Source organism: Lipophrys pholis (assembly GCF_963383615.2).
Source record: "Lipophrys pholis genome assembly, chromosome: 23".
NCBI classification, from domain to species: domain Eukaryota; kingdom Metazoa; phylum Chordata; class Actinopteri; order Blenniiformes; family Blenniidae; genus Lipophrys; species Lipophrys pholis.
Genome location: NC_137645.1, coordinates 3,517,144 through 3,541,647, shown reverse-complemented (window position 1 = coordinate 3,541,647; position 24,504 = coordinate 3,517,144). Strand labels below are relative to the sequence as shown.

The window sequence follows — 24,504 nt, the reverse complement described above, 5'->3', positions numbered from 1 at the left end:
TGTGTGTGTGTGTGTGTGTGTGTGTGTGTGTGTGTGTTACAAAAACAGCACGTGACAGTGATGGATGCCGGAGGAGCGCCGGCGTCTGTTTTTGTGTGTCTTTAATTGCTTTGTGGGTAATAAAACGGATCCTTGAGCGCACGCTAATCACTTTAAACCTTTTTTTTTCCTACACACACACACACACACACACACACACACACACACACACACACACACACACACACACACACACACACACACACACACACACACACACACACACACACACACACACACACACACACACACACACACACACACAGGTTTCACCACCTCCCTCGCCACGACCCGTCCCTCCTGAGGTTCGTCGCCTCATTGTGAACAAAAATGCTGGAGAGACTCTGCTGCAGCGCGCCGCCCGCCTGGGATATGAGGTAACAAATCACAAACGCACCCAGGTGCACAGATGCTGTGGGCGGAGTTGCAGTATGTGGTGGGCGGAGTCAGATTGATACAGGTGGTTTGGATTTGACAGTCTGGACCGTTCACGCTGATGTTAGTAGTACTGTTGCACTCTTCTGTGTTCAAAGCTTAAAGTTTAAAATGAAATAAAAATGATAACTTCAGTTTCGAATCGGCGTCAAACTAATGATGTCAAACTTTCCTCTGTGTCTCCAGGAGGTGGTGCTGTATTGCTTGGAGCGTCGGATCTGTGACGTTAACCACCGGGACAACGCCGGCTACTGTGCACTGCATGAAGCGTGTGCACGTGGCTGGCTTGGAATTGTGCGCCACCTGGTGGAGAACGGAGCCAACGTCAACTGCAGCTCTCAGGACGGAACCAGGTAACGTCAGAACTTTTATGTTTTCATAACTCTGGAGCACGCTGCCCATATGCTGGGTCACATTTTTCTTCTGGCTTCTTTAAGAAACAAGTTGATATCTTACTTCTATTATTTAATCTTGTTATTGGTTGATTCGAGACACGCTTGCAAGCAGTTTGGATGGATGAGAAGTTTGGATTTTGGAAAAGACGTGAACTTTTGTGCTGCGCAATACCACCGATGTTCTATATGATCCGATACTGAGTGAAACCAAAGCTGCTGTCATTGATCCTGATACTTTGAACCAAAACTTAAGTGTGTTAAAATTCCACTGACGTGCCGCGATGTCAAAATCTCAACAATCCAGACTCAAGATTCACCTGGATTCTTTGCCCCGTCAGTCGATGATTGAATCGTCTGCGAATGTGTATTTTCGAAATGAGATTCACTTCATTTGCAACACTTTTATCATTTGTTCCCAGGAGAAATATCTTTTTTTCTGGATTCATTATGAATAAAGAGAAGAGTATTGTCTGGATATCAACAAACCTTTAAACGTCATATGTTTTTTACCTGTTCAGTGGTATAAAGAGTCAGGCTTTTGTCTCATTCTCTGTAACGTTGCCTCATGTGCTTTCCCTCCTTAACATGTTAGTAGACAATACATTTTCTTTCAAACTAACTTGGAATGTTTGTTTTTGGTCCCATCATATTTTATCTCCATTGAATGCAGCCATGTCATCAGCATACTGGTGAACCTTCATGGTTCAACAGTTTGGCGGCTCGATGGATTGACTCCCGCCTTTTCTTTTCTTCTCAGGCCGCTTCATGATGCCGTGCAAAACGACCACCTGGAGGTGGTGCGCCTCCTGCTGGCCTGCGGCGCCGACCCCACCCTCACCCACTACTCTGGACGAGGACCTATCAACATGACGCACAGCGCGGCTATGGAGACGTTTCTGGACGGTAAGATGAGACGCAGCCAGTATGAAGACGCCACAAGTGTCTTTTCTCTGAACGGTCAACTTGTGAACTCTACCCTCAAACATGTTGCAACTAAAACGGGAAAAAAAGTTCTTTATCACTTCACTTGGTGTGACAAAACGGAGCATCGTTCAGATATTTGGTACGAGAGGACAAAGTCTTTGTTGGTGTTTTTGTTGGTGACTGGTTTCATGAGAGCCAGTCAGGTCGACTCGACTCCTGTCAGCCAATCACAAGTCAACAGAAAGACTGACGCACTTTTTCTCCCCAAAGAAGAAAAGTGAAAAAGAAAAAAAAAAAAGAAAAAGGATTAAACAGATTTGGTGAAACAGTGCCGTAAACAAGACGGAAACAGACGAGCGGCGAACGTGTGTGTGTGTGTGTGTGTGTGTGTGTGTGTGTGTGTGTGTGTGTGTGTGTGTGTGTGTGTGTGTGTGTGTGTGTGTGTGTGTGTGTGTGTGTGTGTGTGTGTGTGTGTGTGTGTGTGTGTGTGTGTGTGTGTGTGTGTGTGTGTGTGTGTGTGTGTGTGTGTGTGTGTGTGTGTGTGTGTGTGTACGCACTCGCCAGCCTGTCTGATTACCATTCCCTGCCTGTATTTGTTCTCTCTCTTTCTTCGCGCTTTCTCTCTCCAGAGGGGTTTAATGAGGCTTGGCTGCTGAATCCCAGAACAGCTTACTGCCACACACACACACACACACACACACACACACACACATACACACACACACACATATTTCTGCCAGCATCCGTCTCCTCAGCGCCGTGGCGACGAGCCGGCCCCGTCTGAACACAAACACTCATCTTCTTCTTCCCGTCCTTTCACTCTGTGTGTGTGTGTGTGTGTGTGTGTGTGTGTGTGTGTGTGTGTGTGTGTGTGTGTGTGTGTGTGTGTGTGTGTGTGTGTGTGTGTGTGTGTGTGTGTGTGTGTGTGTGTGTGTGTGTGTGTGTGTGTGTGTGTGTGTGTGTGTGTGTGTGTGTGTGTGTGTGTGTGTGTGTGTGTGTGTGTGTGTGTGTGTGTGTGTGTTCTGCTCTATTGTTTTCATCTCGCCGCCCTCGTCTTCTCTGATTGGCCGCTTCTTTGATCAGAACCGTGCTCTAACCGCGCCGCTCTCCCTCCCTGCAGAATACCTCTCTGACCTCCAGGGAAGGTCGGAGGGCGATCCGGGAATCTACTGGGAGTTTTACGGCAGCTCAGTGTGCGGTGAGTACACGCACACACACACACACACACACACACACACACACACACACACACACACTCAGAGAGTAGGATTTGTCGTCACGGGAGGAAAAGCAGTGCGGCTGGGAGCAATAAATAATTTAGGATGAAAGGAAGTACCGCTGCACGACTGACGACAAACCGCAGATAAAAGACTTGTGGTTTAAAAAAAAAAAAAAAAAAGTTTACACGATAATCTGAAAACATCCTGCTAAATATTCTAAAGACGAAAGATTCCAGAGTCAGAACTAAATTTCAGGAGCAAAGATCCAGAACAGTTCTTCAGCTCTAAAGCTTCCAGGCTGAAGGTTCAGGACTCGATATTCTGCGTTAAAAACCCCAGACTAAAGACTTCAGACTTCAGACTGAACATTTGGGGTGAAAGAGTTTGAATTTTTACAGTTTTTTACTGTTTGTGTTTCATTGTGTAGAGCCGTCCAGCGAAGGAGGAGCATACAACGTTCTGGCTGATCCACCAGGACCGGAAGAGGAGGAGGAGGATGAAGAGGACAATGAAGACGTAGAGCAGCGAGCCCGGAGAGAGGTGTTCGAGTTCGAGCTGTCGGACCGACCACTGCTGCCCTGCTACAACATCCAAGTGTCCCTGTCGCAGGGGTGAGTCTCTGACGTGTCCTCGGTGGACCAAGTCTGAAATGGACTCGTGAGGAAGACCCGAGGAGACGTTTCAGAACGTTCTTAGAAAAAACATTTTTTTCCCCTCTCCCGCAGACGGAGGAACTGGCTCCTCCTTTCTGACGTCCTGGGTCGCCTTCGGATGACATCGCGCTCATTTCGCCGTCTCTTCCCGCAGCTGAATGTGCAGTCGCTGCCGGAGGACGAGTTCTACCGGCAGGCCGCGCTGTCGCAGCTTCTAACCAGCCCCGACGAAACGGAGCTGGCGTCCTTCAGGCCGGATGTCCACGACCCCCTGGAGCTGGTGGAGGCCACACCTGAACTTGCTGGAATGCTTGGCTCCTCTGTAGAGTTCGTGGACATTCGCCACGAAACACTGGACCCCTCGCCACCACCTTCACCGCCGCCACCTCAATCACGTGTTCCCTCACTGCCACCGTCATGCCAAGCTTCTGCCGTGGTCGACAACGTGACCACACAGTCTGGACTCGCTCCCGACGTCAACACAGAAGCTAAAGTGAACGCTAGTGTGTGGGAACCCCAGAGAGCCGAGAGTAACGGCTCCAAGCCGCACGTGGTGACCAATGCCAGCATGTGGGAGCCAAATCGAGTGTCTGGGAAAAACCCCGGCACCACCGACTCTTCCCATCTGGACTGCTCGAAAGACCGAAAGCAACGACAGGAAGTGTCTGTTGTCTCTTTGATCAAAACTGCACAAGCAGTGGACGTAAAAATGTGGGAACCACAGCGGGCGCAGGAGAAAAATCCTGGCTCTGATGACTCTGCTCCACCAGACGCCGCCACAGACTGCGAGCAGCGACAGGAAGTGTCAGTCAAAGTAGCAGAGGACGCGGAGAACACGTGGGAGCCACAGCGACTACGGATTCGCAGTGCCACTGCAATGGATCGACCTCAGAGTAAGAATGCCGGGAACCATGGCGACGGCACGCAGTCCAACAGGGCTCACGAGGCTCACCTGTGGAAAAACCTCGGGAGTAAAATCGACAGTGGGTCGCAGTCCACTTCAGGTGGCGCTGACGTTTCTGAGCCGCAGAGACTGCGGAGTAAGAATGCCGGACTCCCCGCTCCCGCCAAGCCTGACGCTCCAACGTGTGCGGGAGTCAAGAGGGCGAGCGGCGAAGGCGGCACCATGTGTGGGAACCACACAGTGAAGAGCCTGAAGCTTGACGACGCCTGGCAGAGGAACTTAGGAAACGTGCGGGTCCACATCCGCGACCTTGGCATCAGAGTGAGCGCCATCCAGCGAGATGTGAAAACAGAGGCGGGGAAGGTGACGGTGAAGAGCGGGCGCGTCAAGACGCGTTCATGAGACATTTCCATGGAAACATGTAAATAGTTGTTTTTATTTATGGTTCGTGGTCTGTGTAAATATGACTCTGTTGCCATGGTGACGTCAGTGGGAGGTCTTTGTTACCTTTGTGTGTGGTTTTGTAATTGGCATCATATTGGTTTTCCTCTTCATCCAATAAAAATGAAGATCGATGAAAATAGTAACTCTGTGTTCTGTCTGTTGACGTATTCAGTTCACGTCATTGTTTGAAGGCCTCTCCAATAGACACATCCATGGTCAAGTCCTCATTTTAATCTTAAACTTAAAGTGCTTCAGAATAAGACAATAAATCACATTACTCTCAAGTTCTCATTTTAAACCTCAACCTTTGCCCATGCAGCATGAAACAGCAGGGAGCTCCATGGCATTGTGGGCCCCTGAAACAGAAACTGGCTCTTGGGATGTGGAATGTCAGCTCACTTGGGATAACTGAGAGGTACCAGCTAGATATAGTTCTTGATAATGGATACTCTCTTCCTGACTGGGAAGTTTCACATGGGGGGGCAGGCGCCGGTTGGATGTGGGGAACTTAAGAGTCACGGATAAGAAAACTGACTGCTGTTTGAGTTTATACACCAAACAGCACCTCAGAGTATTTGGTCTTTTTGGAGTGCGTAAGTGAAGTCCTGATTAGGGCATAGTTGACTGACTCCATAGTCTTACTGGGGAGGAGGTGATTTGGACAAAAAACTTGCCCGATCTGAACCCGAGCAGTGAATTTTTTGGGACTTCTATGCTTATCATGGGTTGTCCATAACAAACACCAGGCTTGAATACAAAGATACTCTTTGGTATACTCTGTACCAGAGCTCCTTGAGTCTCAGGCCAATGATCAACTTGATCTGAGACCATAGGTTCAGGACACTCAGGGATGAAGACTGGTGCAGACTGATCACACTCTGCTGTTTATTATGATCAGGTGGCAGGGAAAACCGCAATCCAGACCTGGCAGACCCCAGCGCATAGTCAGGGTATGCTGAGATAAGATGATTCTGTCTAAAACAATTTCAACACCCACCTCCGTGAGCAGTTCTCCCATGAACCAGAGACGGTTGGGGACCGTTTCAACATGAGTCCGAGTGGACCCAGTTCAACACTTCCACTGTGGAAGCAGCTACATGCAGCTGTGGCTAGGAGCTCATTGGTGCCATTCAAGGCATCAACCCAAGGACACTAGTGGTCTGGGAAGTAGTCAAGCTGACTCAAGGGATTCTGGACTCAGCAGACTGGTATCAGCAGCAGAAAAAGGCTGCAGTTGTGGCAGTTGCCCAATCAAAATTTTTGGCATGGGAGGGGTTCCGAGAGGCCATGGAAAGAGACTTGGTTGGCCTCAAAAAGGTTCTGAGGCACCATCTGGCAGCTCGGGAAGGGTCGGGTGGGCTTACTAAAACTGTTCTCAGCAGGAGTCTGACCTCAAACAAGGATATTATCCTGAGTTGAAAAGGAACATTTTGAGGCTCTCCAGAACCTGGGGGACATGCCTCCCTTACAGGAGGTATACTCGTCCATTTCCCTTGTGAAGGCCACCAGGGAAGTCAAAAAACTCCTTGATGGCAAGGCCCCAGGAGTGGACAAGCTACATCCGGAGTTGTTGAAGGCCCTTGTTATTTTGGGACTGTCCTGGTTGACATGACTTTACATTATCGAATGAACCTCAGGTGCCGTACCTTTGGACTGGCAGACTGGGGTGACCGGGGAGTGTGTGCCAATAATTGTGGTATCACACTCCTCAGCCTTCCTGGGAAAGTCCATGTGGAGGTACTGATCAGGAGACTCCAACCGGTAGTCGAACCTCCGATACAGGAGGAATATGTGGATTTAATTTTGGGCATGGAACAGACCTGCTCCTCAGCCTCTCACAGATTATCAAGGAGGCATGAAAGTTCACCATTCCAGTCTAAATGTGTTTTGTAGACTTGGAGAAGGCTGACAACTCAATCCCCTAAATTTACTTGTGGGAGAGAGAGCATAGAAACCACTGCTGTGAGCCCACAGGGTCTCTGTGCTTACAGTCTGAGAACTGCAACTTTATACTCGGCATTGTGTTGGCCTTGTTCATGGTGGGCACTGGACTCCACCAAGGTTGTACTTTTTCACCCCTTCTCTTCATGATCTTCATGGACAAGGTTGTCGAGGTGCAGCCTAGGCCAGGAGGATGTCACGTGAGGGGCCCGGGGGAGACGTCTCTGCTTTTTGCAAACAATGCTGTCCTTCTGGCATCATCACTTGAGGGCCTCCAGTGTTCCCTGGAACACTTTGATGCTGAGTGCAAAGCAGATACATGGTTCTCTCACATTACAGCATTGCATGCCCTCTCGTGGTAAGTAGGGGCAGGGGGACACCATTCCAAGCTGGAGGTGTTGAAGTACTTTAGGGTCTTATTCACGAGTGAAGGGAAGAGGGATTGTGAGATTGGCCACAGATTCTAAAAGTAATGCATTCAATGTACTGGACTGCTGTGGTGGAAGAGAGGAAGCTCTCTGTTTACCGGTTGGTCTCCCACCCTCACCTATGGTCATGAACTTTAAATCATGACCGAAAGCTTGAGATTGTGGTTACAAGTGGCTGAAATACGTTTTCTCAAGGTCGAGTGAGAAGTTCAGCGATCAAGCTGCTACTCCTCCACATTGACAGGAGTCAGCTGAGGTGGTCTGGACATCTTATCGGGATGCCTCCTGGTCTTCTCCCTTAAAAGGTCTCCCCAGACACTTGAAGGAGCCCTCTAGGTCGGCCGAGGACTTGCTGGAGAGACGATATCTCTGGTTTGATTTGAGAGAGACTTGGGGGGGTTCCCCGAGAACAGCTGGGGGAGGTTTCGGAGCACCGAGGTGTTTGAGCTCTCTGGACCACCGCCGTGACCCCATATGGACCAAAAGGGAAAGAAGATGGATGGATGGATTCAACTGCTTTTGACCAAATTTGAAACAACCTTCAGGTGGGTTTGTCGATCATTTCTGACTTATTTTAAACACAAAGTTGGAATTAGTTTAGGCTTTTAGTTTAGATTTTCAGGTATTCTGAAAGGACCTGGTCTTGTTTTCAGGCATATTTAGGACCTGCCTTCACTTTCAAATGTGCATTTTGTTCTGAATCAAGCTTTTTTCTTTTAACTGAAAGATGAAAAAAACAAAGTCATTCACCGGATGTTTTCTGTCTGTCTCGCTCCCCCTCTGTATCTCTCTCTCTCTCTCTCTCTCTCTCTCTCTCTCTCTCTCTGTTTCTCTGTCTCTTCCTCGTTTGGCCTCGTCTTCCCCTTCGATCGCCCACGCCCTTTCATCAGAGAGAGAGAGAGGGAGAGAGAGAGAGATGACTCATTCACACATTATTCACTATCCGCGCACACACACGTCAGTCCTCCCGTTCTTACGAGGACCTTGGATTTCCACAATCAAAGACCACAGTTTTCAAATGTCAATAAAATAAGAGCCAATTGCTGGTTGCTTCCTGTGCGATGACGCAAAGTGGAGAAAATGTAAAATTGTCTCGTCTTGAACCAACAATTTTGTCACTTCCTGTGATTTTCAAAGAAAAGCCACAGGGGTACGGTCATTCTGATTAAAGTCGGTTAGTTTGTCCATCGTTTGGTTTTCAAAGTCGTGATGGGTTAACAGTCTGCTGGTTAGCTGGTTTCTCGGTTTCTCCCTGGCTGGCTGCTTGGTTGATTGCTATATGTTGGCTATACGCTCCATAACCTGGGCACCTCCCCCAGGAGTCTTATTCACGAGTCCTGGAGGAGGGATTGTGAGATGGGCCACAGGTTCGTACAGCTGCAGTCACGCAGTCACCGTATCGGACCGTCGTGGTGAAGAGATGAACATTTTCATTGCGAATGACAAACTTGTTAACTGCAAACAAGGTGTTGAAAACGTGCAAATGGCTTATTGGAAATATGATAAAGGACATGAGGAAGTTTTTTCGCCGTTTCCAATTAAAAGATGGAATGTTTGAATCAGTCATTTCAGATTCTGAGGACGTAAAGAGGTGTTCGCATCGTCGGGCCAGAAATCTTTGCAAGCAGACGAAACATTGATTCTCAAGGCTCTCGTCACTAACATCCGATGCGCTTTTTTTCCCCCCAAACCTGTGATTGTGTGGAAACTTCGAAGACTGTTTCTTTAACACACACACACACACACACACACACACACACACACACACACACACACACACACACACACACACACACACACACACACACACACACACACACACACACACACACACACACACACACACAGAGAGAGAAGCTTCTGCATCCGTTCTCTGGCTTTGTGCATCTATGTGTGTTTTTCATGAGTGTGTGTGTGTTTAATGAGTGTGTAACTGTGATTGTGTGTCTGTGAACGCCTCCGTGTGTGTGCGTCTGCCGAGCGCGATGCCGGAGACGACGGATTGAATTGCTAATGCACCGCAGGGAGTGTGTGTCAGCGTGTGTGTGTGTGTGTGTTTCAGCGTGTGTGCCAGTGTGTGTGTGAGTGAGTGTCAGGGTGTGTGTGTGTGTGTGTGTGTGTGTGTGTGTGTGTGTGTGTGTGTGTGTGTGTGTGTGTGTGTGTGTGTGTGTGTGTGTGTGTGTGTGTGTGTGTGTGTGTGTGTGTCTGGCTGGCGTGCGAGCTGCGAGGCTGTTTAGCGAGCGAGACGAGCAGCGCTGCGATGAATATTTAAAGCGGGAGCGCAGCAGCCATCATTTATTGATGTTGGTGGAGGGAAGATGAATCGTTGCCGGAGAGCAGGGGGGGGGGGGGGATGAGAGGGGGGGAGGAGGAAGGGGGGGGGGGGGGGGGGGGGGTTGCAAACAGCCGCCAGCTCGGCGACTCTGAGGCTGCAGGAGGCGAACAAACGATAATGTGAGAAACTAACGTGAAAAAAACCGGGGGGGAAGCGTCTGAGTCGCCTGTTTGTGACGAAGATCGGAAACTACGTCGTTTCTGAAACAGTCGCTAAATTCAGCCTTTAAAAAGCTCACGCATGTTACACCGCAAAATCCTCAGACTTGGTCGCAACGTGAACGATTTCTCGTACGCACAAACTCACGTATTTCACATCGTCTAATTAGCATTAATATCGTAACGTGTAATGACAGTTTTCAATTAGCGATTTCTGTTAAAACTTCCATTTTGAACTTGTTCTTTATCCTAAACTTTCTTATCGTAAATTTGTTTGCAGTAGACCTTTTTAACGCAAACCAGTTTATCGCACATCCAGTAAACATGTCATTTGAAAATGTATTAATTATGAAATTGATTTGGGAAATGATTACATATCGTAAACTCATTCATCGTGAACGTCTATGAAATTGTTAATTGTAATTTCCTGAAATTGTGAAGTCGTTCATCTCTAAATCTGATTTCGCTCAAGTTCAATTAGAAATGTTTTAAACTTGTCGTGAATGAGTTTCAAACTACGAATCAAGAGGTCCCCGTGAACAAATTCATGAAATAACAGCTTGCTAAACATAATTTCTTTAAACGTTCATTTACTTTCAATGATTAAGTACCAGAAACTTGTTCATTTACCATTAAATTAAAGCAAAAACGTTAAAGTACAAAAAAATGTGTTGATCGGAAACTCGTCTCCAACGGACATAAGCTTGTTTACTGTAAACTACTTAAGCACTCATGAAGTACGTTAAATTTTTCAATTGTAAATACGTTAGGGAAGATTAAAACGAGGCCAGCGAGGATTAGCTTATTTGCTTCGCAATTTTTTTACAGAAACTTTTTTATCGAGAACTTTTGCTCGATTGTGAACTTTTTAATCGTAAAGTGATTTTCTCTAAAAAATAAGAGAACTTAAACTTGTCAATCGTGATTCTATTCGTCTGTCGTGATTATTGTAAACTACGTCACGATAAACTCGCTTGTGGTGATTTTGTCACTTATGAACTTTGTAGCGGTAAACTTGTTGATTTGTCGTAAACTTGTTTCTGCTCACGATAAACTTGTTTTTGGTTACGATAACCCAGTTTACGGAGGAATTTGTCGTACGATTTCAAACTTTTCAGACCCGGTCAGAAACACAGATTTCTGACATGAATGCGATAAAGTTTCCGACACTTTTGATTTCACCGTTAGCTAACGGCAGCGTGAACAAATCTCCGTCACTTCGCCGCAGTAAAATCGTTGCTTCCTTCGGCTCTCATCTTACAAAGTGGGGGGGGGGGAGGTCATTTAATGTTTACAGCAGAGGCGAGGGGAGGTCAGAGGTCACGCCGCCTGCGAGGAGGTGCTGACAGCGGCGAGCACAAAGAGGAGAAGAAGAAGAAAAAGGTTTGCAGGAATGTGCGAGGGAGAAAAATGGAGGCGGGAGCAGGGAGACAGTTTCAAGGCTCCCCCTTTCTATTCGCTCGCTCGCTCGCCCTCGCCGTCTCGCTCCCTCTCTCTCTCTGACACACACGCTGCCAGACAAGGTCACACACACACACACACACACACACACACACACACACACACACACACACACACACACACACACACACACACACACACACATTTGTGCACACACACACACATTTTCAAGCACACACACACATTTTCAAGCACACACACTTTTCACACACACACACCCGTTTTCACGCTTCGCTGGCGAGCCCCCCCTCTCCACCCCCACCCCCTTCCTCCCCTCCACCCTCACCCCTCCTCCTCCCCTCCACCCCCTCCACCCCCCCCCCCCCTCTCCTCCCCTCCCCTCCTCCTCCTCCTCCTCCTCCTCCTCCTCCTCAGCGCTCGTCTGACCGCTCGCTTTCCAGGGAGAGAAAACGAGCAAATCAATTAGGCTCCCTCCTCTTCCTCTCCTCCTCTTCCTCTCCCCTGCTTCCTCTCTTCTTTTTCTCCTCCTTCTCCTCCCTCTTTCAAATCTTTTTCCGGTAAATTCATCCGTCTTCTTGTCACTGCATTTTATCGTTAAGATTTTGTCGAGAATTTTTTTCTGTTCAGAATGTTTTTGACTGGTTTTATTCAGCCAGCACGTGAGCTGAATGAATCAAACCTGGACTTAATTCCATCATTTTTCTCGAATGTCTGTTCTCAAAATACGATGCTCGCCTTTTACGAGAAGCTACCAATTTTAGCTCGCGAATCCGCAAACGTTCCACGCATTAGTAGCAGAACTTGTTCTACGACCTGCAGAAGGATTAATTGCGAACTTGTTTGAGTTTGTTCAGCAAGTTCATGGATACGATGAACAAGTTTATCGCAAACTTGCTTTCTGGATACGTTAAACTAGGATTGCACAAATTTCACGAGTACGATTGAATACTTCACTATATATGTTAATGTGTTTTGTTTATGCGAACGTACGATGATAAGTGTTACGTGATTAGCATTGTAATACATAAAATCTGTCAAAATGGTTTTAATAAAAAAAAAACAATGAAATAAAATCTTGATTAAATGATCAAATAGTACTGTTTAAACACATGTCCCTCTCCTGGCTACTTATGGTATTGCAACAACAAATTCCTGCCTTTTTTTGTCTTTAAAGAGTTAATTAACTAGCGATAGCCTCTGCTGTCTCAGCTCCAAGATTTTATTATTGAAAGTTTTAGTTGTAATAATATTTGTATCGTAATTATTCTGGAAATTAATTATTCCTCACATAAAAATGCAAAAATCGCAAATGTTATAACCCTAGTGGAGATATGAGCTATTGGAAAGAGCAAAGTCTTAAAACATTTTTCATTAATGACCTTTTTTTTACAGATTGTTGTCCCTCGTGTGTGTGTGTGTGACACCACAGCGCCCCCTAGCTGTGAATCAGGAGTTTGGTTCTTTATGTTAGCGCTGCTGCAGCTTTTTAGTTTGTACGTCATCCGAAAGAGAAAAAAACAGACGAGCTTCGCCTGCTGCTGCAAAGAAAAAAACATCCGTGTGCGCGCAAGTGTGTGTGTGTGTGTGTGTGTGTGTGTGTGTGTGTGTGTGTGTGTGTGTGTGTGTGTGTGTGTGTGTGTGTGTGTGTGTGTGTGTGTGTGTGTGTGTGTGTGTGTGTGTGTGTGTGTGTGTGTGTGTGAAATTAGAGCGCCTCATTATTCAAATTGGCTGGAAGGAGAAACGACGCTCGCCTCGTTTACGCCTCGACAGAGAGACAGATCTCCCCCGATGTGTCACCCTCCTCCCCCGTCTCCTCGTTCTGTCATTCACCGTCCCTTTGTCCTCCTCCTCCTCCTCCTCCTCCCCCTCCTCCTCCTCTTCATCCCTCCCACCCTCCCTCCGATCTGTCACTCCGTCCTCCCCCTCGTTCTCTCCTTCTCAAATTACATCCTCGTTGCTGCCTCGTTTCTCATCCCGTCGCCGGGGGCTGTCGCCGAGGACCGGCGAGGGCGCTAAACGATTTCCCACCATGCATCACTCCCCTCACACACACACACACGCGCGCGCACACGCACACGCACACGTTTCCTGGTACGGCTGCGCTGCAGAGCGAGGATGAGGACGGATTCGAGTTGGTGGGAGTTGTTGATGCTGAACTTTTCCTGCACGCTTCGTTTTTCCTACACGAGAAAAGCTGCCGTCGAGTCCGCTCCGCCCTCTGGTGTTGAGTCAGTCGGTAGTTACTTCAGAACTTTAACCCCGCTCTCTTCGACTCATGACACCACCTGGTGGTTCAAAGTGGAATTGCAACACACAACTTTCCAAAATCGTTTCTGAAAATTTAAAGTGTTGTCAGTGAGCTGCAGGAGAGAAATCCCACAGATACGAGGCACCGCTGCTTGTCTGCACCTTAAAATATAAATACGGTAACATAGATGTGTTAAAAAGTGCTGAAATAACTCGAGAAGCACGTGAGGCAATCGCAGCATGACAGGGCTCTTGTGCCCTCCGCTGGTCACCCTCAACGACAAAACTCTCTATGTGTGAGAGTTCAACGCACAACACTAAATACACAACGTACAATATATAACACAACGCGTGGAGTCGTCAACCCTCCAGCTGTCAGTCAAGCCTCCGTCGCCACCGAGCCGCAGAGTCGGTGCTGACAGGTGACGACGAATCAGAGCGGCAGCCGTGATCGTCACGGAAACGAGGCCTGACAGTGACACACACACACACACACACACACACACACACACATACACACACACACACACACACACACACACACACACACACACACACACACACACACAGCTGACCTTTGACCTTTAATTGACACATTTTAACGTGACTCATTCCTCCAAACTAACGTGTTTGCGTGTTGGTGTATTAATTAATGTGAATCTGACCTTGTCAAACCCTAATTGGCACTCTGACACACCAACACACACACTTCTGTGTGTGTGTTGGTGTGTGTGTGTGGACAGTATGTGGTGTAACCACAGCGCCCCCTGCTGCTGCTCAAAAAACCTGACATATCAAGCAGTACAATTCAGAATGTAATATATGCAGCTCTTTTGACTTGAGGAAATTGTCAGAACTCTAGTCCATAAAAAATAAATCCATAAGATTTCATGAACATTGGGAGCATATTAAATTTGAATACATCAACACATTTAATGAAATATCTTGGTTTTGATAACTGCAAATAAAAATGACCATTTTAAATCCACAAAGCATTGAAATCATACCATGCACATTAAATTTGTAGAATAGGTTTATATCAAATATAAATACATAAAACATCCAAATAATAAATCATATTAAAAAGTTGATATCAAGGATGACGAAGAGGCAGTAAAATATACATTTCATCAAGTTATAGAATTTATATTTAAAAAGAAAAGACGACTGCGGGTCAGTGATTTAATTTTCATTAAAAACCACAGAAATCAAACTAATTTGAATGTGTCTGACACCATTTATAAGATTTATTTATACACATTATCAACCATTGAACTACACAATGAATATATTTATACATCCCCAATTCAGATGAAAAAAAAATTCAGATAAGGCTTTCAATGAGGGAAATAAAATCACAAATAAGATAGATAATTTGAAGCATGGTAGTAGTGCAGATGCACTCTGTTCAGGCGGACCTGGAGGAGAAAAAGGTCCAAACTGAGGCCCGTTCTGAACAATGTCTCTCACCCGCTCCATGATATCCTGTGACTCCATCACTTTTCCTTGTAAATATGTTTCTCTTTTTACTTTTTTTTTTTCCAAAATATCTATTCTATTAATATTCTATTATATTACATGTGGAGCCCAAGTGTAAAGAATTTCCTTCTGGGATTAATAGAGAATTTTCTTTTCTCTTCTATTCAAAATGTAAACGTTTCTCTCTGATCAGAACAAACGTGAGGTTTTGTCGCCACCTGGTGGAATTAATGAGCAGCACAGAGCAGGCCCGTCCGATCCAAGAGAAGACTCAGAACACTATTTACTAAATAATGTACTTTTATTGAGATGATGAAACTGTCTGAATATTCTGTATCAAAATACTTTCTGTGTATTTCTTTTCACGTGATGACGTCACATCACAAAACACGGGTCGTGCGGTGCTGTCCAGGAAGTTCATGCAGAGCAAGGTACACAACTCAATTAAACTACCTTACTTTGCATTTATCTCAAGAATGAATGTCTTTATTTCTTGTCAAGTTCCTGTTGAGTTTAACTATAGGTGTTTTTTGTAAAGCCAGGATGTTTAACTATGTGAATGTTAGCCGAAAGACTATCTCTTCAAGTTAGTTCTCTCTGATGGTCACCTGCAGATCACAATCAAAGAATCATTTTAAACTGCTTTTCCTACAAATGTCCCCACAATTGCTAAACTAATCCCTGACATCTTTATATTTTATATATTTTTTATATTTAATTAGTAGATTACAAGACAAGTTTTCTGTATTTTTCAGCGGGTTCCCAAAAGAAAAAAATGTGATGGGTGATGGGAGCCATCGACGAAAATAGTTGATCCTTAATATATATATATATATATATATATATATATATATATATATATATACAAATATATATATATTAGAAAAGGCAGTTTTTGAACAATTATATGGATTGCAGTCTGATAATGAAACACACTCAAAACAGAAAAGAAAAAGAACAGAACAGAGCAAAACATAAAGCTAGAGCTTTCTTTGCATATCTTATTAATGAATCAAATAGAACAGTTTCATTGACTCTTCATTTTTTCAGGGCTTTATTGATTTGATTTCAATTTGAAAAGTTTATTTCGGGCATGTGGGAACAACAAACAAACAACAAAAAATAGAAACACAAAAGGAACAAGCTTAACAGAGCAAAGCAAGTAAAAAAGTAACAGATAACTAAATAAATAAGTGGAGGAAATTAGCACACTCAATTAGCGCTTTATTATTGTAAAACGCTAATTGAGCACATCTAATTAGCGCTTCGCTAAGCAGTCCCTCACTGTCGACCGTCTTGTGACGTCATCACGCAGCCCGTCGTCGCTGTTGTGCGTTAGCGTAGCTTCGCTGCGCAGCTCCGCTTATCATGTATTTAAATCTGCGCTTCGTGTTTTTCCAGAGGGTACCGCGGGCATAGCTTTGCCCCATGAGACGCCCGTCGATTCGGCGACGTTTGACGGCGACGAGGCAGCCGCGGAGAGGCACAACGGGCGTCCTGTTCACCGGACTGTTAGCCGCTTAGCTGTGCTCCAGCCTCGGACCGCAGGTCGGTAGCAGAGCCGCCGCAGCGGAGTTAGTTTCATTTTAGTGTCTATGCAATGACCAGAGGACGCAAAAACACCGTAGACACTCAGAATAACTGCGGGTGTGAAGAATTCCGCTCCAACGGCTCCATTAGAGCTGAGCGAGGGAAGAAAGTTCCGCTAATATCGCAACTGCGCCTCGACCAGGAGCTTCCTCAAGAAAATACACTTTTTAAAGTTTGTCACCCTGAAACTAAACGCACACACCCGGGAAAGAACTAATTCATACTTGTAACGAGCCAGGTAGACAGTTTCACATATGCGGCTCACAAAGAATTCCCAATTTCCACCATTTAATGGGGTAAAAATGTCCTTTTTGACATGCGGTGGCGCTGCTTGCTTGCATGTTTATGGGACATGTTTCTCAATGTAAACAAGCAGAATGTTGACAGTTTTGAGTTGAAATTACATTGAACTTGTTTGTGTTGGAGTTGATCTCTAAAAAAAACCTGAAACAAACGTCTGCATTGCTTATGAAACAGCTGTGATGGGCTGTAACAGTGAGCGAGATTAACGTCTTAAAAATGATGATTTCCGAACGGAGTTCGGTGCTTCGGCTCCCAGCACCGGAAGGAGCCGAGTCTTCATCGCTTTGATTCTTTTAACCTCATCAACTCTTTTCTATTTGTTCATGTATTTATTGGTTGAGTGTGGTGTGACACCTCTGCTGCTAATTATTCAGTAATGACAGGTGTCGCAGAATACTGGTGTCAAGCCAGCAGCGCTCGGTTTAGCAGTGCGCCCACACACCATACATTACCGTAAGAGCCTACCAAAACGGATTTCAAAATAAAAGTGATTTTCCAGTGAATGAGATCTCACCTTCACTAAGGTCGTTGATACAACACAAATTAATTCTATAATTAATACTTAAACTACTTAAATACTTACTATAATCAATACTCTAATAACAACGCATGAAAACAAACTCCTACACACTGCCTGCAGAAGCAAAAAAACAACTATTTCAGTCAGTGATGTATTAATGTTGCTATAATACTATAAACATCCGCCCATTCTAATCATTTCTTTCAAATTGAAAGCCCAACAAAATGGCGTATCTTGGCAAAATTCTGTTTTATATTATGCTATATTATATTCCTCTGTATCCATGAACCAATTTAACTTCAGATTTACAGTAGGCTAGCTCACGATGTGGCATATCAAAATAAGAGCCCTGTGAAATAGTGCATCTGGGGTCGTATCCCTTTAACTTCAGACTGATATCAAAAGGAAATTCCCTATTATCACACACTGTCAGACTGATAGTAGACAATCTCAGGATATCAGTCACCAAGTGACCGCCTAATCTGATGTGGCATATTAAAATAAGAGCCCTCTGAAATACCTCATCTGGGCTACATTCCCTCCATCTTCAGACTGATATTAAAAGGAAATTCCCTGTTATCATAAAACCATTCGATGTCAGTGATGGTCCAGAAGGTAACATCTATGTTTGAGTCCATGCAAAACCTTCTTGATCAGCAGGTTTTAAAACATTACACGAAACCTTAAGCAAAATCAATAATCTCATAGCTTAAAATTATGCAGAAATTCACTCTTTTGGATGTTTTGATACTAGAATGGTCAAAATTGGTTGAAAATTGAAGAATTGAGCCAAAAACACACACGGAAAGTACTAATTTGATTTATTCCAGCGTTCACACAATTCTGTATAAATGTCTGTACAAAGACCGAAAAGGAGGCGAGTAGTTTCTTTTTCTCTTCTGGCCGAGGGCGTGATGTCATTTACGTGACATCACATCAACTTCACTGTGCAGATATTGTGACAACTACAAGGATGTAGTGTAAGCAATTTGAACCATTGAAGAAGCAAAATGTGCAGCTTTTTTAGGATATTCTTATTTTGTTCTAAGTTTTTAATATCTTTTAGACATTTTGAAATATTTTAACTTTTCTAAAAAAAAAAACCCTATGTAAGCAGATGGGCAAATTTAAATCAGGAGATATCATCTTGAATGTTATTGAAACTTTCAATTGGCTTTCATTTTAAAGTTAGATGAGCCCAGATGTGCTACTTTATAGGCCCTTATTTTAATATGCCACATCAGATTGGGCTAATACTTGGTGAGCAACATCCTGAAGTGATCTACTGTCAGTCTGACATGGAATGGGTTTATAACAGTGAATTTCATTTTAATATCAGCTTTTAATTTGAAAGATGTCAACAGAATGGGAAGATGTTTATTGTATAATAGTAACATTAATTATTTATTATTTTGTTTCATAATGGTTATTTAATATTAATAATGCACTAATTCATTAGCTTTGTTGTTCCCTATTATTATTATTATTATTATTATTATCAGTGGTATTAATTTGTGTTTTATTGACTAATTTGGAGATCTCATTCACAGCAACATCACTTTTATTTTGAAATCCGTTTGAGTTTGCTCCTATGGTAGTGCATGGTGTATGGTCGCACTGCTAAACAAACGGGCTGGACAAAAGCAGCTGAATAGAACAGCAGTGTTTCTGAGCTCCTCTCCTGATGCTCTGCGTCTTTGCAGGATGGCCGCTCCCTTTAAAATCCCCCGGAAGAAAGACGGCACAGACTCCTCCCACATTCACGTGCAGTCACCGCTGTCCCGCCTACACAGCCCCGACGCTCGTCTTAAGGTGGTATTACCTGTTTATGCGCCTTATTTAAGGTGGTAATACAGTTCGGGACATTTGGACATTTTTGGATTCGGTAACATTCATCAGCTTTCTGGTCGTCAGGGTTACGAGGATCAGTCTGGCAGAGGTGACAGGTTGCATGCTGGGAAAACTGAGGGCTCCTCTTCAGACACACAAAGGTTAGTACAGCGCCCCCTGAAGGTTGTTGCCACTGCGGACCCTGCAGGCCTTGTAAACGCGAGGCTGGTTTCTTGTGGTTCCAGGACGCAGCCCCAGTCGGATTTCCGTGACTACCTGAAGTCGAGGCTCAGACTCAACGGAACAGACGGCGGCAGCGCTACGGCAGCCAATCACAGAGCTCCTCAAGGCCCAAGTGGCCAATCACAGCAGAGAGGAAGAGCCGAGTCATCATTCTCAAACGGGTAAGTTCACATTTATGGTTTTCTGGAATTCGGGTTCGTAAAATCTGAACAGATGTGAATGATAATAATAATGAGAACATTTCAGATAAAATTTTGTGTAGCTGCTGCTTCCTGCCGACGAGCATCCCCTCCATACTGCCACTACGAAGTAATAGTGGAATAGTATCAGTAGAGTAGCAGTTACTCTCAAGGTGTGTGTGTTGTCATGGAGACGAGCTGCAGCTCACAGACAGTTGAACAGAGAACAGTTGTGACGGTGAGAGAGCAGGACTGCAATGGAGGCAAATGTCAATAATAATAATAGTAAAAGTAATAATATTAGTCTGGGCTGCAGGTGGCGTCCAAAGAGAGCGTCCGACCGACTACTGCCTGCAATCTCACCAGAGAGGAAGAGTTCTTCATCCTCAGGAGGTGAAACAGGAAGTTAAATATTTTTTCTAGTTAACATATTGTTTGTTTGTTTATACAAAGAGTCAATTTTTGTTTTGTTTTGGTGAAGCCCTGATGGACAGAATCGTCTCCGTAGACGCCATCGACTCGCTGGCCGAGTTGAGACCAGTAAATCATGCTGGGAGTTCTTCTAAAGATGACCAGAGGAAACGGGGCACTGCCCTGGAAGAGGTGAGGGTCAAAGGTTATCCTCCTTTCACATTGAAATCACAAGTCTGTTCGGCCGGAAAGTTATAAAAAAAAAATTATTTCAACAGAAGAACTCCTCTGAGGACGAGTTCGTGGCTCCGCCCAGACCCTCCTCTTCCTCCTCCTCCTCCTCCTCCGTCTCCACGGTGACGGGTGGTGTCGGCGGTCTGCTGCTGGAGGACGTGAGGGAGCGGCAGCGAGCTCGTTGGATGGAGTTTAAAGAGAAGAGGGAGAAGAAGAACCAACCAAACGCTCCGAAACGCAAGTCCAGCGAGCCGAGTGAGTCCGAGTTCCACCTCCAAAACCCGACTCACAGAGTTCAGGGTCGCTGAAGAAAATACTCTTAAACTTCTCCGTAGTTGTTCTTTCCAGTGAAGACGAGGACAAAGAAACGACGACGCCGAGCAGTCGACGGAGCAGCGCACAACGCTCGCACAAGGTAGCTGCAGTTCACACTGTGACCACCGGAGGGGGGTGGTGGTGGTGGTGGTGGTGGCGGCGCGGTTCCCGCAGATTAAAGCATTGTTATTTGACATCAGGCTCTGAAGTCGTTGAGTTCTCCGGGAGCGGGGCCAACCTTCCTACATCTGGACTTCCTGTCACTTCACGTCGGTCCGATGGACGCCGACGCCAACGGAACATTGATGGTTCATAAAGTCTCTTTAACTCATTTAGAAAACTTTCAAATTAAAATGCAAAGGTTGTTTTAGTCTTTTACTCAAAAGATGTTTTGAGGGGGTTGATAATTTTGTTGGCTTTATTTCCAGAAGAAAGATAAAATAATTTCTTTCTCTTCCTGTTCAGATCAGTGAGAGTGGCATCACCGTTCCTCTGAAAGGTAAACAACAAACACAAACACATCGTTGTCCTTCCTCTGTTGTGTTTGACGCTCAGTGTTTGTGCTTCAGGGTCAGAGGAGGCGGAGGAGGTGGAGGTCACTGTGGTGGCGTCTCAGCTCCGGGGTTATGGCATCTGGGATGGGGGTGTGGTCAGAGACAAGCCTCTGCTGGCAGCGTGGAAAGGCCCCGCCCCCTCGCTGCTGTTCCTGTGGGTGACGAACGCTCAGGCTAACGTGCTGCAGAGAGAGCTGGTCAACGTGCGGAGCAACGGAGGCACAGATGGTATGGAAACAACACGGGTTGTCAGATGAGTGCAATAGCACCTCTGTCCACCAGGTGGCAGCAGAGTCACTGAAGTGTAAATGCCGCTTCCCAGCAGGTCCACCATGCTCCTTCTTGCTGCTGGTGTTGAAGGAGCAGCTGCAGGAGCTGCAGGAGGCTCTTTTGGCCTCCATCCTGGACATGAGGGAGTACCAGAGGGGCCGCTCCTCCTCCTGTGGGGATCCAGACTCCCCTCTGGACTGGTCCGATGGGCTCCTGCTGCTCCACAGCAGCCCCTCTCCTCTGAACCAGCACCTCCTCAGGCTGCTGGGACACTCGGTGAGTCCATCCACTTCACCAAGTGAGCGGATGTTCTGACTGCAGGAGGAGGTGCAGGCTGGTTTCTCAGTTTTGTTTTTTAATCTGTCCAACAGACCGAACAGACGAGCAGCAGCTGGAGGACGCGCTCAGCTCAGCAGACGCTTCCAACCAGGTACCACAGAAACTCCTGTCAGACCAGCCACTCTGCTAATGCTAACTGATAACACCAAAACCTCCAGTCGCTATGCTATTGCTAACTGCTAACACCACTCGGACCAGTCACCAGGGGTTTGTTCTGGTCTTCAGGCTGATCCAGTACCCGATGGCTCCGGGTAAAGGCCGCATCACAGTGACCCAGGAGGACCTGGTCTGTCTGAACGATGGCCAGTTCCTCAATGATGTCATCATCGACTTCTACCTCAAGTGGGTCACATGACAAACGGGTTTTTTCCGCAGATTATTACAGTGGCACCGTACCACCCTGGGGTGGGTTTGCAGCGTCGCTCTCTGACCAGCAGGGGGCTCTCTCTTCAGGTACCTCCTGTTGGAGGGCGTGGGCGGCGCCGTGGCTGAGCGGAGTCACGTCTTCAGCACCTTCCTCTTCAAACAGCTGAGCAGAGGGCGAGCAGCCGGCGAGGACGACGTCCCCTCTGTCCCGTAAGCGTAGTACAGGATTGCAAGTGCAGCTCCTCAGGTGGCCCCCAGGGGTCTCACTCTTCTCTTTCTGCTGCAGCGACCGACGAGTGCGACATCAGCGCGTGAAGACATGGACGAGACACGTGGACATTTTTACCAAAGACTTCCTGTTTGTCCCCGTTAACCAGGCGTGAGTTTAACGGACTACGTCTAGTTTCGTTTGTCTGAGCTGGTTCAAGTTTTTACGAAAAGATTTTGTTGTTGCTATGGTGACTTGTTTTTGTTGTGTGTCAGAGCTCACTGGTTCCTGGTGGTGGTCTGTTTCCCAGGTCTGCAGGAGGCTCAATGTGAAGATTCTGAGCGTCAATCTGGTGAGTGTGTGGGGGTGTGTGTGTGTGTGTGTGTGTGTGTCTCTCTGAAAGAATCTCGTGCTTTTACCGTTTCTTTCAGGACGATCCAATGGAAGTTCAGAGAACACAAACTTCAGCCCGAGAGGGCAGAAGCCTCCGGTAAATAAATCCCTGAATATCTTGTAAATATATCGTAGATGTCTCGTAAACATAAAGGAAGTTTCCCAGTTGACCTGAAGGTCATATTGGGTTCATTCCCTGTCGTGGTAGAATTTTAACAAACAAAAACTGATGTGTAAATGTTACTGGAATTGTACTAAAAGTTCCTCATCATGCAGAATGTCTGACGTTGTCTTACACTGTGTGTGTGTGTTTGCAGGATTGTACACTGCAGGGATGTACCAGAGACACGGTGTTAAAAAGGTCTGCTGCAAAAAAACCAACAGATTATTTCAGGCTGACGCGTTTCTTCCCTCTGATGATTGTTTGTTGTTGTTGTTGTTGTGATTTCAGGCCGTGTATCCTGGTCATGGACTCCCTGAAGCTGTCGAATCACAGGATGGTCTGCAAACTCCTCAGAGAGTGAGTTTCTTTTCCCCCCTCTTTCCTCTTGCGTCAGTGTTTTATTGGTGTGGCGTTGCCGCGGTAACGTGGCGGCGGGTCCTCAGCTACCTGCAGGTGGAGTGGGACGTCCGCCGCCGCACGCCGAGACTCTTCACCGAGGAAACCATGAAAAGCTGCAGCTGCAGGGTTCCTCTGCAGGACAACAGCAGCGACTGTGGACTCTACCTGCTGCAGTACACACACAGCTTCCTGCAGGTACACACACATTGAGCACAAGTTGTTGAACTGCTGTGATGTTACAATGTGAGTAAATATCAAGAGTAAATGTACTCGTACTTTGGTTCCTCAGAACCCCGTGGTGCACTTTGACCTCCCGCTGCGATTGGACGGCTGGTTTCCGCGGCAAAGTGTGCGACACAAGCGCGAGGAGATCCGCAGCCTGATCCTGAGGCTGAAGGAGGAGACGGACAGGAAGTGACACCCTCTGTACATAGCTTTCTACAATAAAAATAATTATTTATTTAGCCTCTGACTGTTATTGTGTGTTATTGTTTGTGTGTCAAACCTGGATCCCCCCCCTGCACCCCCACCCCCCATTGTGATCCAATCAGCTTTAAGTGGATCAGACGGGAAGCGGGGGGAGCAGCATGAACTGAAGCCACAAAACCACAGGCCTTTTTTTTTTTTTGATAGAAATTCAAGTCCAATTTAATCCGTTTTTTTATTGAAATCGACGTATGGATTTTTTCTGTGTTTGCCTCTTTTATTTTGATACGTTCTTATTTGGTTTAGCTGTTTTACCCCTTTTCATTCGCTCCTGTCCGGGTTCAACCCTGCGTTAGTCAGGTTCTGGACAGATTTGACCCTGTTTTACCTCTTTTTATTAGGTTCCCTCCAGGTCTAGCCCTGTTTTGGCCCCTTTTAATCAGGTTATATCCAGGTTCAGCCCTGTTTTACCTCCTTTCACCAGGTCCAGCCATGTTTTGGTAATGTTTGGACCTGGTCTGCCCTCCTGTGGTGACGGTGGATAATCTTTGCTGAGATTAGACGGATTTAAGATTTGATGATGTTCATGAACATAATCCTGGAGCCAGAAAAATAGATCAAGAACTTATTCAGACTCTGAAGTAAGGACAGGACCAGAACCCGTAAGTGGTTTTGGTAAGTCCAGAAAGCACCTGATGGGTGTGTTTGGTTGGTAGATCACTTAGTTTGAATGTTTT

The 24,504-nt window shown here is 45.9% G+C and overlaps 2 protein-coding genes across 4 annotated transcripts in view; both read left to right on the top strand.

Moving 5' to 3' along the window:
* The window catches only part of LOC308127576 (BCL-6 corepressor-like), a 21,767-nt gene extending 16,612 nt beyond the window's left edge, over positions 1-5,155 (top strand). Inside the window, exons 8-13 of the mRNA XM_080492707.1 lie at positions 306-416; positions 661-827; positions 1,627-1,772; positions 2,914-2,991; positions 3,441-3,624; positions 3,739-5,155. Of these exons, the coding sequence (XP_080348833.1) occupies positions 306-416; positions 661-827; positions 1,627-1,772; positions 2,914-2,991; positions 3,441-3,624; positions 3,739-4,972 (1,920 nt within the window). The 3' untranslated portion in view covers positions 4,973-5,155. The remainder of the gene's footprint in view (positions 1-305; positions 417-660; positions 828-1,626; positions 1,773-2,913; positions 2,992-3,440; positions 3,625-3,738) is intronic.
* An 11,169-nt stretch (positions 5,156-16,324) lies between these two features.
* On the top strand, positions 16,325-23,807 carry senp7b (SUMO specific peptidase 7b). 3 transcript variants are annotated; one of them, XM_080493369.1, is made up of 22 exons: positions 16,325-16,572; positions 19,141-19,249; positions 19,352-19,428; positions 19,513-19,671; positions 20,006-20,082; positions 20,171-20,292; positions 20,379-20,589; positions 20,670-20,749; positions 20,850-20,957; positions 21,115-21,148; positions 21,219-21,431; positions 21,526-21,749; positions 21,845-21,903; positions 22,038-22,154; positions 22,266-22,388; positions 22,465-22,557; positions 22,662-22,738; positions 22,818-22,876; positions 23,097-23,140; positions 23,231-23,299; positions 23,386-23,536; positions 23,631-23,803. In XM_080493369.1, the coding sequence occupies exons 2-22, from the start codon at positions 19,142-19,144 to the stop codon at positions 23,757-23,759; spliced, it is 2,334 nt and encodes a 777-aa protein (XP_080349495.1). In that variant the 5' UTR covers positions 16,325-16,572; position 19,141; the 3' UTR covers positions 23,760-23,803. The 3 variants fall into 3 exon arrangements, with proteins under 3 accessions (XP_080349495.1, XP_080349496.1, XP_080349497.1); XM_080493370.1 differs by having other exon boundaries at positions 16,434-16,572; positions 21,529-21,749; positions 23,631-23,807; XM_080493371.1 differs by having other exon boundaries at positions 16,434-16,572; positions 20,382-20,589; positions 23,631-23,783.
* The last annotated feature ends 697 nt before the right edge of the window (positions 23,808-24,504 follow it).